Here is a 20,729-nt window from a genome sequence, read left to right as displayed (position 1 = left end):
TATTATTATTAATTTCTAATGATCCCATTTGCTGAAAATTCAAACAAATTACTAATATGAATGTTATAGTTTCTTTCTACAAAACATTCAACATATATTATTCCAAACAAAGAAAATAGATAAACAATGTATACAAAATTCGAGGAACATTTCAAATTTTATTTAAAATCTAAAGTAAAATGAAAGATATAAATTTAGTTACGAACACAAGATTGAAAGCGCCCATGGCCTAATGGATAAGGCGTCTGACTTCTAATCAGGCGATTGTGGGTTCGAGTCCCACTGGGCGTGTCTGTTTTCTCTTTATTTTAAATTCTTTTGGACTGGGCTTGGGTTGCCTAGCCCAATTGTAAGGAAGGCCCATATCAAAGGGCTTTACTGTTCTCTTTGGCCCATTTTACAAATCTCATGCAACTTTTGTGGCTTTACTGTTCTTTTTTCCGAGAGGCTCTCCTGGCCCATTTTACAAATCTCATGCAACTTTTGACTACCTTGTTTCAATATTAATCAATGAATAATTTTGTAGATATTAACACTCTTAATTAATTTGTGGGTTATTTATTTTGGCTACGTTTGGCATATATGGGTTGAGATTAAAATAGTTACAAAAAGTAAAATAGGTTAAAAAATTAATATAATAAAATATCACATCTAAATCATAATTATTTTACTTTTTTTCTCACAAAAATTAAAAGAACTAAAAAACCAATCACAAACAAGGATTTTTGCCCGAGTAATAACCAAAAAGTGTGAAAGCCAACTCATTTTTCTAAACGAAGACTTTAGTCTCTAATAAGTTTTTAAAATTATGTCAAAATTTAATTTTAAACTTTGAAAATTTTTAAAAAATTCAAGAAAAACAAAAAATAAGCTGACATTAGTTGAAATTGCCTCTTTTTTTTTTTCTTTCTTTTTTTTCCCCCTTTTTAATGATTTTTTTTTTCAATTTTTATTTTTTTATTTTTTAAGATGATCTAGTTTAGATGAATTTAAAAATTTTAAATGATCGAGTGTGAAAGACTTAAAAAATGAAGTGTGAATATATAGCATACCTCTCCTGAATGTATCAAATATTATGATGATGAATTCAAAACTAATTTTGAGTCCTTGTCACCCACCAGAACTAAGCCAACTTCCCAAATCTAATAGAAACTTTGGTTTGGTCGAAATGATTGCTTTGGCATTGGCAAAGGCTAGATAGCTAGGCCAACCCTATGGCCATAATAGTAGTAGTTGATGCTTTTTCTTTGTATTTTTGATGATGATGTGGACCCAATGTTTGGCTCCAATTCCGGCTGAAAATGTAAATCACCCTTTGGGGTCATGTCATGCTATGCTAGCTATTGAAACCTTTAAACCATTTTCAAAAAATCGCAAACATATCTTTGCAGGGTGCTACTACCAACCAAAAAATTATTTGTATTCTTTTCTTTTGTCATTGTCGCAATAATTTCAAAGAGATATTTTTGATTTCATAATTAATTTCTATAGTTATAACAAAATTGATATAAAAGCCATTTATTCCTATAATTTCTTAGTAAATTCATCACCATTGATCACCTTCCACAATCAAGAGCATTACTCAACACAAAAATTGATTGGAGATTGTTGGCTTATTTTTCTTACGAAAGAAAATATCATAAATACGAGCGTGCCAGTAAGGATTGAAAAATCCTTACAGATTAAATTCAAGTCAATTATCAAGCGATTGCTTTGATGGTTCTTTTGCCTCAACAAAGAGGACTTCAAAATTGTCAAGTGTGGAGAAAAAAAAAATTAAAAGAAGAATGAGGGAAACGGACAAAAACAATTGAGTAAACAATCAAAGTAATAACTACTTACCTCTACTCCTATGCTTCGAAAAAGAAGTACATAAAATGCTTCGAAATGGAAATGCTGAAAATAAATGCTTCGAAATATAAATCTATGTTAAACTACTCCTAAGATAAGGAAAATGACAAGAAATATTGAAATCAATTATCTTTGATTTGAATTCTGGATCTTTTACAATGTAGCCATGAATGACTATTTATAGACAAATATTTGTAGGAAAAAACTTCCAGCAATAACTACGCAATAACCACCTAAAACTACCCACTCTTCCATCTTCATTCTCATAATCCCACATAACCCTCCATGTCTTCATAACTTCTCATAACCTCCAATGAGTAGGAGGATGCCACATGTTCTGTAATTATAAAAATAATAAATAATAATAAAAATTACAAATTTATGGTGCTAACATTACCTCCCGTGGCCCTTAAAAATAATGTTTATTTGAATTTTTGAAAGGCCGAACCAAGTACATCACTAATCTAAGTAATAAAGTGCTTCGAATAATATCAACAAAGTGCTTCGAATGATATAATAGCACCAATAAACTGCTTCAAATGAGCATGAAATTATGACTAGATGTTGCGAATTATATATATACGCATTGAAGGGATATTATTACAGAAAAGTTTCGAAAGATAATCACATATTTTCAAGACAAAGTCAATAATTCACCTTAGCAAACTGTTACACATGCTAAATAACCAGCTTCGAAGGTGGTATAGAGGACTAAAATTATCATTCGAAGGTCGAAAATGCCGAGGAAAGACGAATTACATCCTTGAAAATACTCGGTAAAGCTTTGAAAGTTCACAACTATCACTATTTTTTCTTCGAAGCTGTAGTTGATGCAAGATAGAGTGCTTTAAAGCTTACAAAATTATGGCAAAAGGGCTTTCGAAGCAACTTTTAGCCAACATTGTGGTTATTCAAATTTTTTATGTTTTGGTTCATACATAATTAATGAAAATATTAATTTTATGCTTTAAACCAATTATTAATTCTCCAAAGACATCAAAACCGTTGTTCTTCGAACCAACTTTTATAGAATGCTAGATACATTTTCATGTAACAAATGGCTATAAAAATGGTTATCAGTAAAACCACTAATTATCATGCCAAAAATAGGTATTATTCGATAATTAATTAATTGTCATTTTACATATATTTGAAGGGAGGTACACATTTCGAAAATTTTCTTATCTCATGTTATATTTCGAAGGTGTTTAATGATGACAAAATCACCATTCGAAAGTCACCATTCGAAAGTCACATATGTTACTAAAGGATCAAAGCCGTCCTTCGAAAGTGCTCACGACATCTCTTCGAACTAAATCCAAAGAGTTGGATTACTATAAAATTAGTTTGGCATTTTAACTAGCCATTAATGGCTATAAAATGATATTTTAATGAATAATCTACTTCGAAGTGTCTTGAGACATGCTTCGAAGGTAACCACAAAATCAAATGGTGATGGTTTTATGGATCAACTAATAACAACATTTTTGGCTCAATATATTGCAATAATGAAATATTATTTGTTAGTCATTCCATCAAATTCAAGGTTTGATGTGATTCACAAATCCAAAATAGATTTCGAACAACAAAAGTCATGGTATAGTGTGACCATGAAAATTCATACTTTTTGACATTTTGAAAAATGTCAAAAAAATTGAATTCATGAACAGTGGTTTGTTCATTATTTTTGACCATGTTTGTTTTTAAAACATGACTTTTGCCGAATAGATTTTCATAATTATTTGGCAAAGTGGGTTGTTTTTCCATGTTAGCCATTAACGGCTTATGAAAATCACCCATAGATATGTTATTTTCATGACCTGACTCTCTAAAAATTAGTTTTGAGACCCCCCGAGTCATGCATGAAACATCATTCTTAGCCAAATTTGGCTCAAGAACATACTCTTTCGTTATGTTAATTTCATAATTTGGCTCTTTAAAAATGGACTCTTGAAACTCCCGAGCCATTGGTGAAATCAACTCTTTGCTTTTGCTATTTTTAACCATGAAAAAATTCTGAAAAAATTCACCAATTCCGGCCATTAAGGCCTCAGTTAAAGACTTGGTAGTGAGAGTTGATAACTCATCATTCCATTGGCGAATTTCCATATCAAGTTAATGAATTTCTCCAATTAAATGGTGTCTTTTTTCTTCCACTAAATAATATTGTAAGGGATGAAAATTTATTTCATCAAGAAAATGAATCTCTTTTTGAAGATCCAAAATTTCTTGTTTACGCCAATAAATTTCATCTATGCTATTTAAAATGAACAAATCTAATTTATTTTTCATTTATTACACTTGACGTCCCACTGAGCGTGTCGAAAATTGTTGGCTTATTTTTCTTACGAAGGAAAATATCATAAATACGAGCGTACCAGCAAGGATTGAAAAATCCTTACAGATTAAATTTATGCCAATTATCAAGCGATTGCTTTGATGGTTTTTTTGCCTCAACAAAAAGGACTTCAAAATTGCCAAGTGTAGAGAAAAGAAGAATTAAAAGAAGAATGAGGGATACGGAGAAAGACGATTGAGTGAACAATCAAAATAATAATTACTTACCCCTACTCCTATGCTTCGAAAAGGAAGTACATAAAATGCTTCGAAATAGAAATGCTGAAAATAAATGTTTCGAAATATAAATCTATGTTAAACTACTCTTAAGATAAGGAAAATGATAAGAAATATTGAAATCAATTATTTTTTATTTGAATTTTGAATCTTTTACAATATAGTCATGAATGGCTATTTATAAACCACTACAACAAAAACATACTTTAGTGGCACTACACTAGTGGCATATTTTTAAAAAATGCCACAAAAAATGATATTTAGTGGCACGTTTTTGAAAAATGCCACAAAACGACAAACATAAAAGGCTTTAGTGACATTTCAATGAACAAGTGTCACAAAACTACAACAAAAACATACTTTAGTGGCACTACACTAGTGGCATATTTTTAGAAAATGCCACAAAAATGATATTTAGTGGCACGCTTTTGAAAAATGCCACAAAACGACAAACATAAAAGGCTCTAGTGACATTTTAATGAACAAGTGTCACAACAGTACAACAAAAACATATTTTAGTGACACCATACTAGTGGCATGTTCTTAAAAAATGTCACAAAAAGATTATTTGGTGTCATTTTTTAGAAAAATGTCATAGAGCCACAAACATACAAGGCTCTAGTGGCATTTCAATTAAAAAAAGTGTCACTTCACTACAACAAAAATGTCACTACAACAAATTTACGCTTTAGTGACACTACACTAGTAGCATGTTTTTAGAAAATGCCACAAAAATAAAAATTGGCATTAAATGTTTTAGAAAAATGCCATAGAACCACAAAACATATAAGGCTCTAGTGGCATTTCAATAAAGAAATGTCACATCAATTTTATAACATTTTATAAAATAATGACACAAAAAATTATGTTCGTGACATTTACCACTAGATGCCACTAAACTTTAGTTGCAATGGCATTTTTTAAAAAATGTCAAGACACTAGGTAGGTGCAAATTACTTTTTATGGCACTTAGGTGAAAAGTGTCATAAATAAATATTTTATAGCATTTTGAGAAATGCCACTAAGCCAAAAACTTTCCAAGCTTATAATGACATTTTTGAAAAAATAAAAAATGCCAATATATTTTCTAAATTTTTAAAATGCAGTAAATGATTAAAAATAAATGAATTAAACTCAATATACACTACAGGAAAAAACATATTCGGTGACTAAATTTCTTGACCAAAAAAATTTGGTCGCTGAAAGTATAGCTTTTAGCGATCAAAACAGCATTAGTTGCCAAAAGTAAAGCTTTTTGGCGACTAAACAATTTTAGTAGCCAAAAGTCTACAATTGGCGACTAAAACTAAGTTTGGTCGCTGATTATATGGGTTTTAGTGACAAAAATTTTTAGTAGCCCAAAGTAAAACTTTTTGGCGACTAAAAAAATTTAGTAGCCAAAAGTCTGCAATTGGCGACTAAAAATAAGTTTGGTCGTTGATTATATGGGTTTTAGTGACAAAAATTTTTAGTAGCCCAAAGTAAAGCTTTTTGGCGACTAAAAAAATTTAGTAGCCAAAAGTCTACAATTGGCGACTTAAAATAAATTTGGTCGCTGGTTATATGGATTTTACCGACTAAAAAAATTTTAGTAGCCAAAAGTAAAGCTTTTTGGTGCCAAAAAAAATTTTAGTAGCCAAAAGTCTTTTTAGTCGCCAAAAGTAGTCATTTTTAGCGCTGGAGAACTAAAATCCTAAGACGGGAATAAAATTTTTTGGTGACCAAAATTTTGGTAGCTGAAAGTGTATTATCGGCTACCAAATCCGATTTTAGTTGACAAAAGTTAAGTTTTTTAGCAACCAAAAAATAATTAGTAGCCAAAAATATAGAATATTTTTTAGTCACCAAAAGTGGTCTTTTTTTTATTTTGGTAGTAAATAGTTTATTTTACATAAATTATGTTCAATAAAATAATTATGTTTATACATATACTTTTATATTAATATGGATGTATGTACTATATAAATAATATATGTTGCATATATAATCATGTGGTGGTATAGAGGTGTAGTGGGAAGAGTGTGGTGTATAAGGTTTATGGTGCGGAAGGTTGGCGGTTCGAGTCTCTGCAAGAGCGGATCAAATTGTTCTACAACGAATTATCGTCATGAATGTCACTTGATAGCGTCACGAATAGTGCCTACCATGACATTAAAGTGTCACTGAAAGGTTTTAGTCTTGATGGTGTAATGACACTTACAAGTGTCACTAACTCTTTTTTTAATGGCGCTTGATAGTGCCACAAATAATATCTACCATGACATTAAAATGTCATTGAAAGTTTTCAACCATGATGGTGCAGTGGCATTTGCAAGTATCTACCGTGGCACTCGTATCTACCGTGGCACCGATAGAAGTGGCACTTGTTCAAAATGCCACAAGACCAAAAAATGTCATTAGAAGAATAGTTTTGTGGCACTTTCAAATGTCACTAAACTAAGAAAATGTTGTAGTGAACAAATATTTATAGGAAAAAACTTTCAGCAATAACTATCCAATAACTACTTAAAACTACCCACTCTTCTATGTTCATTCCCATAATGTCACATAATCTTTCATATCTTCATAACTTCTCATAATTTCTAAACACACAGAAAGATGTCACGTGTTCTGTAATTATATAAATAATAAATAATAATAAAAATTATAAATTTATGGCGCTACCAGATACAATTATTTCAACTCATTGAGTTACTTAACGCTTTTTCCATCAAGGTAAGCAAACTCTATTAGTTACATGAAAATTCATATGATATCATGACATGTGTCAATGACATATGGTACAGATGGATCGCGACCATTAATCTTGCAACACGTGGCAACTTTGTTTTGGCTTGTGCATATGATGTAATGCCCTAAACCTTTTGCTGACTACAAATTCCACATGAAAATCACAATCATGGTAAAGGAAGTCCTAAGCTAAGGGTTCACTTTAATACTCATTTAAAGCCTACAACCACTTGAACACGTAGCCTACTATAACTACTTTGATAAAGAGTTGTATTAGTTTGTTGCAAGTCTTTATGCTTTTACAAGTTCCCTCTTTTAGGTGTGGAGATGGGGACTAAAGTGAATCTATAGTGGGAAGGAATCCTCAAAAACCAAAAAGCAGGTGCCCTTGTATCATTGTTAGTTAAAAGAAGGGTAATGAATTATAGGGGATAGACTCGAAACATAGGTATAGGCACTTATTAGTTCAGTAGTTAAGGCCTATAATTTTAAAGTCGTGAGTTGAAATTTGAAAATAATTACTCTGTAGATAATATATCAAAGATTAAGGTTTCGTTAGGTAATTTTTAATTTTAATTAAAAAATTATTATAAGCTATCATATTATTTTTTTATTTTTTTACATATTTTTTTTTATAAAAAATAAAAAAATTATTAAAATAATTTATTCTCAAACGAAACTTAAGTTCATGTCAAATTTATTCTTCTTAAATTCTATTTAATGGCGATTAAATTGAATGGATGTCGGTCATTTTTGTTTGTTTAAACTCAAAATTTATATATGAAATTAAATTGAAATCTTACTAGCAAGTGTCTCTAATTATAAGAAAATAATGAACAGCAAACAATTTTAACAAAGGAAAAAACCGTTTTCATCATTTTCAACGTATTTCTTAACATTTACACTTAATTTCAAGATACTTTTCGACCATCCTAATTTTGATGCAAACCAATGCCCGGGACACTAGTTATCGCATAAGCAAACTTTAAAAAAAATAAAAGAAAATGATAGCAGGACCTTCTTGTCTTATAATATATACTTATTGGTTGGCTCTTGGTTTGTACCTTTTATTTTTCCTTTGCATGGGTGGTCAAGACTCTCCGTTCTAAATTTCTCTGTTTTTTTATTTTATTTTAAAACACTCACAATCATTAAATTATAAAAAAATTCAAGATGTAATAATCTCAAAATATGATTTAATAAATACAAATATTTTAAAACAAAAAGATATAAAAAAAATTAAATAATATAGAGAATCATGGTTGACCCTCTTCTACATTAGCCTTGCCAAGATCTCTTTTACCAAAACAATCTACAATGGCGCAACAAGAAGCAATCGATGGAATTGGAGCACTGGTTCTTGAGTGGATTGGCCATTAGCAATGGAAGGTATATGACGCCCCTTAAGAAAAAAAAGCTAACCATTCCATATTCTTGACAAATTTTTGTATGTCAATATCTTTCTCTAATTTATATATGTCTTTTATTGTTTTCTAAACACTCCATATAAGGTCAAGTTTGGGAAGAATAAATAAGTGTACTTTTTGACTTTTTATGAAATATGGTTTGGATTTGGATTGGGTTTGAAGTGATGTGTTAGAGAGGTGATGTGATTTAAATAAGATGATGTGCCTTAAATAAGATAGTGACTTTTTGACTTTTTGAATTTTTTGAAAGATGCCAAACTTGGCCTAAATATAGTAGATTATATTATCAAAGCCAATCATAATAATAAAAAATATCACATGCCATATATCTTATCAGTATATAAATATTACTCCATATTCCTATTACATATTTTGCACACAAGTATGATGATCTAAATATGTATACTTTTTGTCTTTTTACGAAAAGATGTGCAGAAAAGTAGAGAGGTGATGTGATGGAAAAAAGATAAAAAGATAAAAAGTTGGATTATATAAGGGATGCCAAACTTGGCCTAAGTTCAATATATATATATATATATATTGTTTGTTTTTGTTTGGTTGGTATTTTTGGACAAAATGATTAGGTAGTGTTTTATTTAAATGAATGTAGAATGGAGGGTAATTGTCATTTCTTAATTTTATTATGAAAGATGAACGATAATTTTATTTGTAATATATTTTTTGTTATCCTATTTTAGTAAACTAAAAATTTAAATAAATATTTTGTGAAATAATTATTTTATTCCACTTTATTTCAAAAAATCAAAACCTTAAAGAATTTGAGCCTGACATAAAAGGAGAATTAGACTTATAAAACCAATTGCAACACCAAGAAAAAAATGGGATAAAATTATACTCGATGTCCTTATAGTTTACTTCTTATGTTAGTTTAGTCTTCATAATTTTAATTGCGTTAATTTTATCCTTAAATTTTTTAATTTGTGACAATTTCTCCAATTGATAATGCTTTTTTAAAAATTAAACTAAAATCAATGGCCCAAAAATATTTATCATCTCTTCTCGAAGGGATTAAAGAGCTAGTGTCCCATTTGAAATGGTTAATTTTCTTTTGAATGAATCATTTTACTAATAATACTTATCTAATTTCTTAACAAATATCAAATTTGGTATCCAACCTAGATTCGATTCTTTAAACTCTACTAACTTCTAATGAGCCAAACTTGAACATTCTAAACTCTGGCTTGACATGATTTGTTCGTGACCCTAATAATAATATTAGTATAATTTATAAAAATGTAAAAAAAAATCCCCCCCGACCTGAGTCCCAATGCCAACTTGGGACCTTCAACCAGCTTGAGGTTGTGAGTTACTTGTGTAGTTGTGAAAAGTCTTTCCACTAGATAGTTCATGATATCATGGTCAATGATCACAATCATCAAGTCCCATTTTGCTTTTTTAGTTAGATCACTCTCCAAAGATATATAAACTAAAGTAACAACTACTTAAGCTATCTTCATTCGTTTATTAAATTCATCATTAAAATTAAATTTGATACAAAAGAATTACTTTTTATTTTTTGACGGTTCTTCAAATTTATCACTAGATTTAATATTTCACTTTTTTTTAATCAAATGGAGAACTAATGTCTTTTTATCAAATAATTGTTCATTGGCGTTGGATTTTCACTATTGAATGTCTTTCAGATGACTATTTCAAGGTAAAAAATTATAAAAAAATTATACTAACTGGTCGACTGACTAGTCGTCAGTCCACTCGACCGATAGTTTGATAAAACTATAAATCCCTTTGTTAAAGCACTTAATATCAAAAAAAAACTTTTACATAAATTTGATTAAAAAAAAAAATTGGTAATGCTAGGACCCCAGTGGGGGTGACCCCCAACACCCTCACCTCCACGTGAGGAGCTGCCAATGAAAGAAAATAAATAAATAAATAATAAATAATTATGGACCAATAAAAAATCAGTGGGGTGGGGGGTCACCCCCACTGGAGTCTTATGCATTTTCAAAAAAAAATTGATGTAGCCTTAGAGATGCCCTTATTGTAGAGATAATGCTACCATATCTAATGCACTGGAGATACTTGGATTTCACATCTTTTATTTATTTATTTTTATTTTTACAATTATTATTATTATTATTTTTTCTTTTGGAGCTAGAGGCAGGGCTATCTATAAGTCTACTGTATACAAGGTCTTCCATTACAGTGGTTGCATATGCACCATCATGATGAAGAATTAAGCAGCTATAATCTTACATCATAAAGTTGGCAACAAATTCTAATGATTCGTTTTGGTAATGCCTTTGATATTTTATATTTTGAAAAACAAAAATATTATAAAGTTTGAATATGTTCATCTTTATTTTAATGCAAAAATCTATTTCAAAATTTTGATGCAATATTTTTGGTATTTTTTTTAAAAAAAATGTTAATAGATATGCATCTATAATATGTAAACATAAATTTCAGAACATAAACCTTACACTTTGGATCATTTACCATGTGTATTATCAAGAAATCAAGACAAAATGACATACCTGAATCTATTGATAAACGGTTAAACGGAAGCGTCTGATTGTCAATAAAACCTTTGATATTGACTATGTTATTGCCTTCTAATCATTTCCCCTTTGGTGCCTTATGTTTTTCCTTGAGAGGATTTAGAAAAACAATGGCAGTGTTCTTATTTCCACTTGGGAAGGAATAGGGACCATAACCTTTTAAAGGTTGTAATTGGTTTTCAAAACTGAAAGGTTGTGGAAGTTCAAAAGGAATGAAAACCAACTTTAACCATTATTGGTTTTAATTTCTATTTATTGGTTTTCAAAACTGAAAGGTTGTGGAAGTTCAAAAGGAATGAAAACCAACTTTAACCAATATGTTTTAATTTCTATTTCTGCCCCTCATAGAAATAGAAATTATACAACTAGTATCTACACATTAGGTCCATAACACATATACCCTTAAGCCTATTAACTAAATTAAATCATTTAAATTGTAGGCTTCTTATAAATGATAACACCACATTTAATTATGTGGTCCCATTGAGACATTATCTAACAATCTCCCACTGGACAACATATGTATCCTGAAAAATGTGCTTAACTTTAGTGAGCTCAGAAATTTGTTATCATAACTTGAGGGTATCCAAACAATCTTGTCCATTAACTATATTAATATAGGATCAAAGCGATCTTCGTTACATCAATCGTAACTCGACCCACCAATGGTCACGTATACTAATACAGCTAAATGACATAGATCAATCATGGATGCATAGCATGGAAATTACATGTGATGTGATCCATACATGCCTATTTCCAACTGGTCCTACTTAACTTTATTGAGATCAATACTTCACAATACGTAACAGAGCGTAATAAACTGAATATTTCATTTCTGCAGAAATTAATCTAATTACATAGATAAAACTAAAGGCTGACATAAAGCAGTAATATAAATACAAACTCCCACTAAACCAGAATGTTCTCAAATAGAACAACACCCATCTGAGCAGTGTGCTCATGAAAGACCTTGGGTGGTAGTCCCTTCGTAAGTGGATCCGCTATCATGGAGTTTGTCCCAATGTGCTCTATGGAAATCTGTCCACTCTGCACTCTTTCTTTTACAACTAGGAACTTGATATCAATATGTTTTGATTTTGTCGAGCTCCTGTTGTTATTGGAATATAAAACTGCAGACTTATTGTCACAATATAACTTAAGTGGTCTTGCAGTGCTTATATTCTTCATTCATGGCTTCTATCCACTTATGAGAGTTGGAACTTTTCATGGCTTGACGAAAGTTGATTGGATCATCTTTCGACATTCCATTTTTTACTTCATGTTCCTGGAGATATACAATATAATCATCTGAAAATGCAAATCTCCTTTCTCTGGTGGATCGCCTTAATGGCACAGATTCTTGAGGTTGAGGTTGTAGAGTTTGTTCCTCAGGAACAATTACCTCATCTTGAATGGGGGTTTGAACTATATTATCTTGAACAACATTGTTTGGTTGAGGATCCGAAATTATTTCTCGAGCAATGACAGGTATAGGAACCTGTGATTGGTCAAAAGTAGTAGTAGGAAGTGGGATTACTCCTGCTTCCTCCTCAAAGACAAATGTCTCTAACTGGATTTCTCCCCCCAAACTCAACATCCTCAAAAAATGTTGCAATTCCCGTCTCAAATATTGACAATAATACCAAGATACCTAGCACAACATTAATACCAAACCTTTGGGTAGTGATATTAACTGTAAGTGATATTCTTGTTGTAATGATCAAACATTGACAATAAGTTATGTCAAATAACAAATCTATCTTTTGATGGATTTATTATTCACATTAGGTTTTCTTGACAATTGGCACATGTTTATCACCACAAAATGTGTGTGTAATTCTGCCAAGTCTTAATCATGTCTTTGGACCGATAAATACCCGCATGAGATACACAGACATGAACTTCAAAACATTCCATATAAAACAATCTAGATAAGAGAGATCACTTTTGTGACATCTTGTTTGAATTGACTTATATTGAGAATGCTAAAAAATTAAATTTCTGTAGACGTTGTATGAAATTACATTAAATTTAAAGATTTCTAAATTTGTGACCCCGTATATGTTATATAATCTGCAGCAATTCCAATAGAATTGACGGGTCCAAAAACAAATAGTTTTTATTTATTTATTTTTATTTTTTATTATGATGTTCAAAATGAAACCGATCAAATCGCAAGATATATATATATATATATAAATACATTGTGTTCATCCATTTGAGAAAAAAAAAAAAAAAAAAAAACTGCCCACCGAATCATTTTACAATTCCAGAAAACAGATTGCCATTTTCACAGAACAAAACAGGGAAAAATAGAATTTACATCCATAAGAAAATTCAGAATCTGATTCCAAGAAACTAAATAGAATGAATAAAGCATATCAATTCTGATAAGACACATGATATGCTGGCTCTGATACCAATTGTAAACATAAATTTCAGAACATAAACCTTACACTTTGGATCATTTACCATGTGTATTATCAAGAAATCAAGACAAAATGGCATACCTGAATCCATTGATGAACGGTTAAACGGAAGCGTCTGATTGTCAATAAAACCTTTGATATTGACTATGTTATTGCCTTCTAATCCTTTCCCCTTTGGTGTCTTATGTTTTTCCTTGAGAGGATTTAGAAAAACAATGGCAGTGTTCTTATTTCCACTTGGGAAGGAATAGGGACCATAACCTTTTAAAGGTTGTAATTGGTTTTCAAAACTGAAAAGTTGTGAAAGTTCAAAAGGAATGAAAACCAACTTTAACCATTATTGGTTTTAATTTCTATTTATTGGTTTTCAAAACTGAAAGGTTATGGAAGTTTAAAAGGAATGAAAACCAACTTTAACCATTATTGGTTTTAATTTCTATTTATTGGTTTTCAAAACTGAAAGGTTGTGGAAGTTCAAAAGGAATGAAAACCAACTTTAACCAATATGTTTTAATTTCTATTTCTGCCTCTCATAGAAATAGAAATTATACAACTAATATCTACACATTAGGTCCATAACACATATACCCTTAAGCCTATTAACTAAATTGAATCACTTAAATTGTAGGCTTCTTATAAATGATAACACCATATTTAATTATGTAATCCCATTGAGACATTATCTAACATAATATTAATAAGAATTTAAGTGGAAACAGCAACATGTGAAATGGACAAGTTATCAGAGTTTAGGGCATCTTTGCTTGGGAATAATTATGAGCTATGGCCGTGTTTGTTTAGTTTCGTGATGTGATTGGATTAGTAATTTGGGAAAGTTTACATAGGGGAAAAATGTTTAGGAGTACTAATTAGTGCTCCCACTAATTAGGTGGCAGTAGGTCCCGCCATTAATGATGTGATGTTTTGGTTTTGGAGTTGTGTTTTTTTTTTTTACTTTTTTAATGCATTAGTGCTATTAGTGGTGATATTTTTAATGGGATGAATCATTGTTGTTACATAGGGTCTTTTGGGTACAATGATAAAAAGTTAGTTTTTCTACTTTTTAGTTTTTTTGTCAAAAAAGTCAGCTTTTTTACTAAAAACAATTCAATTTTTTTGCCAAAAAAATCATCAAAAAAATTAAAAAATCAAAAAATCATATTTAGCTGAAAAACATGATATTGTTTGTTTGGGATGAACCTTTGTTAGTCTAATTTTTTGGTTTTTTAATTAATTTAGCTTTGTTAAATTAGTTTTGTTTGGAATTTATTTTTTTGACTTTTTTAATTCTTTTGTAAAAGAAAAAGTAAAATAATTATGATTTAGATATGACATTTTGTCTTATTAACTTATTTAATTAGATAATTTGAAAAGTTGGTTAAAAATTGATTTTTTGACTATTTTATCTTTGTATGTGTAAAAAATATAAAAAGTGATGTGACCCAAAATAAATTAAAAATTAAAAATTAACTTTTAACTAACTTCTCAAATCACCCCAATATATTTTTTCTTGTAATTTTTTAGTCTTAATCCACCTCCAACCCACTTGCCAAACGGCAAAGAATTGTGCTCACATAGTGCGATCAGCAGTTGCAAAGGAGTGGGCTGGGGTGGGACAATTTATCCTATGCCATGGGATTGTAAGTGAGAAGATTATTTTACCCCTATTTTATAAAAATAAGCAAAAACACATTTTATATATTAAAACTTTTATTTAATTTTATAGATTTAATTTCGACCAATTAATACTATTACATTAGTATATAAATAAGCATAATTTATTTTACATCTCTTATCTAATAGTATCACATTAGGGTTGTTTTGGAAAGTTGGTAAAAAGCTGACTTTTGGCTTTTTACTAAGTTTTTTGACTTTTTTGGAAGTGATTTGGGAAGTTGGTAAAAAGTTGATTTTTTGCTTTTTAGTTTAATATTTATTTATGGTGTCAAATCAAATTAAAATGACTAAAATACCCTTACCCAACATAAGAGATTTATTTTTTTTATTTTTTTTTCATAGGCCCTAATTTGTAATTTTACGGCTGCGTTTTTGGCACTTGCCAAATGACTTTTCTGGCGTTTTTGGCAGCCAAATTTTTGGATATTTTGTCTAAAAACGTGACTTTTTACCATGTTCTCAAAATGGCACAATATCTTATATCATTAAATCTTATTAATCTTTCAAAAATTTCCTTGGAAGATCTTGTTAATCAATTATGTTCCTTTTCCATGGTTCAAATTATGCAGAGCATGGAATGACCTTGCATTGACTTGGACACACACCAGCACAAAAGTTGCTAAAGCATGACACAAAGCAAAAATTCAAGACAATAATGATTACCTATTTACATCATATTATTACTTGCATAAAATATTAAAACAAAATTTATATATTCATTCACATTCTTAAATATCAATTTTACATCTTAAAATAATTAATGGGTTGTTTTGAAAATTAAATATTTTAGTTAATAATTTTTTAAGGAAAGATATATAAAATAATTAATTTTTTTAAAATAATTTTTTAATTATTTTAATCAATTGTTAAAACAAACTTAAATACAACTAAAATAACTGTGACAGTTGGAAGATTTTAGAGAGGGAAGAGAAACAAGAAGGGAAAGGGGAGAAAAAAAATTTATCTTATAATTTTTTTGTCAAACGTGTACTTTTTAAGGTATATATTAACAAATTTAAAATGATTATAATATTATTTTAGAGCAAAAATAAAGAGAGTGCATGATATAATATTAAACTAACAAACTAAACTTATAAATTTATTTTACAAATTGATGTGGTATTGAGTTATTGTTATCGTATTATTTTAGTGAGTATCATTTTAAATATCTTTTTTTTTTTAATTGTATGTCACAACAATTAGTAAAATAAAATTTTCTATTTTATATGTTAGTATATAAATTTTCCAATGTATATGCCCTTAATTTAGTTCTATAATTCATTTCCCAATGAGATCTCAAAAATACCAACATACTCTCAAGTGTCTCATTCTTCAAAAACCCACGAGCACTCTCCTAAATCAAATAAATAAACACAGCATCAACCTCTTCATATAATTAAGATTTCCTGGTCCCCTCATCCCCCATCTAAAAATATATATATATATATTATGAATAAAATATTAAAAAAAATTGCAAAAGAAGAATAGATTAGATGCTCATTAAGAGCATTAACAAAATAGATCCTTGCAACTAGTATCGCCGCTCCATTGTCGTTCAATCAAAATCATTAGCAAATTGATCATATCATGGCCTAAATTTGGAATATTAACAAGAGAGGTGATCATATAAAAAAACATGTTTAATGGGGCCTAAGGTCTACCAATCAAATGGCTTACATCAAACATCATGTCGGTTAGTTTGTCAATTTTGTTATGAATATGAGAATTGATCACATAATTAGATATAAAGTATATATGAATAAATAAAATTTTACACGTCTCGCTAGTGGGATATTCTTTTTATTTTGGATATCCAACGAGATTTACTTTTAAAAAATCGATCTTATTTATTTATTTACATTCTATGTCAAATTATGTGATTAATTTTTATATTTATATGCTTCTTGTTGATTTATTCTAGTCTTGAGAGAGCATTATACATTGTATGACCAAAATAAAAGGAGGAATAGATGGAAAGTAGGTTTGGGTGGCCTAAAAAGACCGATTCCTGCATTGTAAAAAGGTGTAGAACACAAATACAAGGAACCCCATCATTCCATTTGTTTAAAAAAACAACAAAATCAAATTAAACAAATATCTAGGAAACCCACAAATTTCAATAGGAGAGAGGGGAAGTGAAGGACCAAAGTCGGTTGCTCGAGGAAGAAAAAGAGGAAAGAAGAAACCAAAGAGCACTCAATTCAAAAGGGGAACTCATATCCAAATGGAAAAATTGGTAGTACTAGTTAAAGCAGAGCACAATTCCAGTAAATCTGGTCAAACTTTTTACAACCCAATGAACTCAATCATAGACCAATGGCAGCAAGATCTAAAACATACCACTTGCTTCTCTCTCTCTCTCTCTTCTTTCTTTCTTTCTTTTTTTTCTTTTTTGATATTAACAAGTCTCTTGAATTAGATTAATACAACATCCAACTCATTAGAAAAACAAAGATAAACTATCAATAGGTCCTAATAGTTGAACTTAATTCTCATCAAGTCCTATTAAAAATAAATCTTTGTAAAATTGTTGTTAAAAATAATTTTTTTATGACAATTTTTTATATATGTCGCTAAAAATTTACAATTAGTGACTTTTTTTATCATGATTTTTATAAATTGTCGTTAAAACTTACAATTAGTAACCTTTTTTATGATTTTTTTTTTCCATAAGACAGACAACAAATCCACTTATTAAGACCTACACGTAAGTATCCCTAGAAATAATTAGGTTGTAGCCCAACTTACTATCTTTCTCTCTCCTACCCTCAACTATTCTATTATATAAAGTGTATAATTTATTTGGCATCACATTTTTTTCTCTTACAAGAGCCTTCATAAAATTGTCAACTCATTTTTTTTCTAATCTATAATTCAATTAATGAAATGCTTGATAATTTTCATATTCAATTTTACTTTCTCACTTATCAAATTGTCCAAAAATTCAAATATAAAATAATAAACCCATCGCATTTGCACTCACTATTAATATATACATATATTTCATGTTGATTTTGCTACTATTTCTTCTATTGCCATTTTTTTTATTTTATCATTAAATTATCGATTCATCTATCAAGTCTGCTTTGAAGATTTTTATTATTATTAATGCATATGATTGTTAACTATATATAATTTAATGATTAAAAAAACCATTTCAAACTATAAAGGAAACACAAAACGAAAAGGAAAAAGTTGAAAGGAAACTCTTAAAAATTTCATAATTTTTGATTTGTTTGGTTTTACTCTCTTCTCTCTTCTCTCTTTTCCTTTTTTTTTTTTTTCATTAAAGAATAAAAATGACAGATTATCAATCATCTTTTCCACTGTATAGGAAACACGCATCATAGGAAACACACATCATTGCTCCCAACAATCCATTCCAACCTTAGAAACCCGAGCTTCCAATACATTCCCTCCTTCCATTCATTCCCTTTTCCCCTTCCTTCTCCCAATTTAAATATCTATCCCTTCCCCTCCCTCACTCAATTCTCAACCAACCTTTTTCTTTTCTCATGATGGATCCTTCTTCTTCCAACTCTGTCAATGGCTTCTACACCTTTCTAACCCGAGGAATCGATGACCTCGAACGAGTCTTTCTTTCAAATAACTTCATGTCAATTCAATTCCTCCAAAGAGCCCTCTCTCTTCTCAGATCATGCCATACCCAATTGACTCTTCTTGTCCAAAAACTTCACTTGCCAGTGGGTGAAAAGTGGCTTGATGAGTACATGGATGAGAGTTCCAAGCTCTGGGAAGTCTGTCATGTCCTCAAATCAGCCATAACCAGCATGGAAAACTACCACTCTGCAGGCTTCAACCTAACATCCTCACTAGACACTCATCATTATCTCACTCCTCACCTCTGTCGCCAGGTCTCTCGCCCAACCACGTATATCTTTGTGTTCTTGTTTTTCTGTATTTTAATTATTTAAGTCATCATAATTATTTTCTTGATCCTTACTAAAAAAAACATAAATATAATTATTTTTTTCTTGATTGAATTCTTGAAACAGGTGATCCGGGCAATCTCGGGGTGTTGCAGAGAGGCTGTGGGATTGGGAGAAGAGAACAGGGCATTGATGGAGACAAGAATTGAGCCACTATCACTCTGTTTTGATGAGAAAGTCTCTGTTGAATCAAAGCTCAATGGGTTCAATGGATTCAGGGGAGTTCTCTATGCAATGAGGAATGTTAGTTCACTATTGCTCATGATCTTGCTATGTGGATTGGTGTACTGTTCTTGGCCTGAATCAAATTTTCTGAGAGGTGGGTTTGAAGGGTGCTTGTTTTTTGGATCTGGGTTGATGATATCAACAGCCAGGTTGCATCAGAGAGTGGCGGCGGAGATCGGGCGGATCAGCGGCGGACAGCCAGGGATTCTTTTGTACGAGTTTCGGAGATCGAAGACGGCGGTTGAGGAGCTGAGGGGGGAGTTGGAGAGGAGGAGCTCACAAGGGGTGGTGGTGGAGTGGGAAAAAGAGGTTGGGATGAGGGAGAGAGTGGAGACTTTGAAGGGCAGTTTTGGAATTTTGAGATCTGGGGCTGAGAATATTGTTGGGCAGCTTGATGATTTCTTTGATGAAATTGTTGAAGGAAGGAAAAAGCTTTTGGACTTTTGCAGTCATAGGTAGTTATGATGATACATGTAGAAAGCAGCACGGGATCTTCTGACTCAAAATTCTCGTCTTCATATAATTGTGTTTTAATTTTTTTGTATTTTGATATTTTTGTCGGATCGTGGGTTAGAAATGTATTGAGGATGAGAGTTTTGGATAGAGAGTGATCCTTTAACCATGTAGAGAAATTAGTTGAGTGGTTTTTTTTTTTTTGTTTTTTATATTTTAATTTCTGTATTTATCTTGTGGTTTGTTTTTATAGCTAATAGTTGAAGCAGAAGATATCTTTTTCACCCAAAGAGGAAATTTTTTTGAAGGATAACAGAATGTTTATCTGGTTTTCATGTAACCAAACTTGAGAATCCGACAGCCAAAAAGTATCCAAAATAACATAGAAGAGTAAATTATATTTTTACCCTAGAACTTTCACTTAAATTTTATTTTGATTCTTTATTTGTAATCACAATGTTCTTAAATTTCAACTCGTGTAATCTTTCTGTTATTTCACTATTTGAAATTTGAGTTAAAGTATGTTTCAATTAAAAGGTGAAAAGTGAAATGTATAAATTTGTATATTTAATGCCCCTGTACGTGTTCATGTGACTATCACATTGATATTTTATGTTTAAATTTGTAATAATAAATGACGAAAAGATGACATTAATACACAAGTTGAAATCTCAATTTTACCACTAAAGAGTCATCTTAGTTGATAAGGGAGTATATTCTTCTTTTTACTGATCAGGGTTCGAATCTCTTATTACTTAAATAAAAGTCCGACCGCTTAGATGGATCGGCTAGCTTCTCTCAATTTGACTTGTAAGAATGAATTTTAATATTCTCTCAATTTAACTTGTAAGAATGAATCTTAATAGT

At 30.3% G+C, this 20,729-nt stretch overlaps 1 protein-coding gene and 1 non-coding gene across 2 annotated transcripts; both read left to right on the top strand.

The window, feature by feature from the left end:
• The first annotated feature begins 218 nt into the window (after positions 1 to 218).
• Positions 219 to 291, top strand: TRNAR-UCU (transfer RNA arginine (anticodon UCU)). Its single transcript has one exon. It is a non-coding gene; the product is annotated as a tRNA-Arg (tRNA).
• Positions 292 to 18,433: 18,142 nt separating this feature from the next.
• On the top strand, positions 18,434 to 20,152 carry LOC114306254 (uncharacterized). Its single transcript, XM_082874734.1, has 2 exons — positions 18,434 to 19,109; positions 19,251 to 20,152. The coding sequence occupies exons 1-2, from the start codon at positions 18,750 to 18,752 to the stop codon at positions 19,866 to 19,868; spliced, it is 978 nt and encodes a 325-aa protein (XP_082730860.1). The 5' UTR covers positions 18,434 to 18,749; the 3' UTR covers positions 19,869 to 20,152.
• The last annotated feature ends 577 nt before the right edge of the window (positions 20,153 to 20,729 follow it).

Source organism: Camellia sinensis, chromosome 6 (assembly GCF_055761805.1).
Source record: "Camellia sinensis isolate YWXY chromosome 6, ASM5576180v1, whole genome shotgun sequence".
Taxonomy (NCBI): Eukaryota; Viridiplantae; Streptophyta; class Magnoliopsida; order Ericales; family Theaceae; genus Camellia; species Camellia sinensis.
The sequence above is the reverse complement of the archived record's forward strand: the minus strand, read 5'-3'. Positions and strand labels throughout refer to the sequence as shown.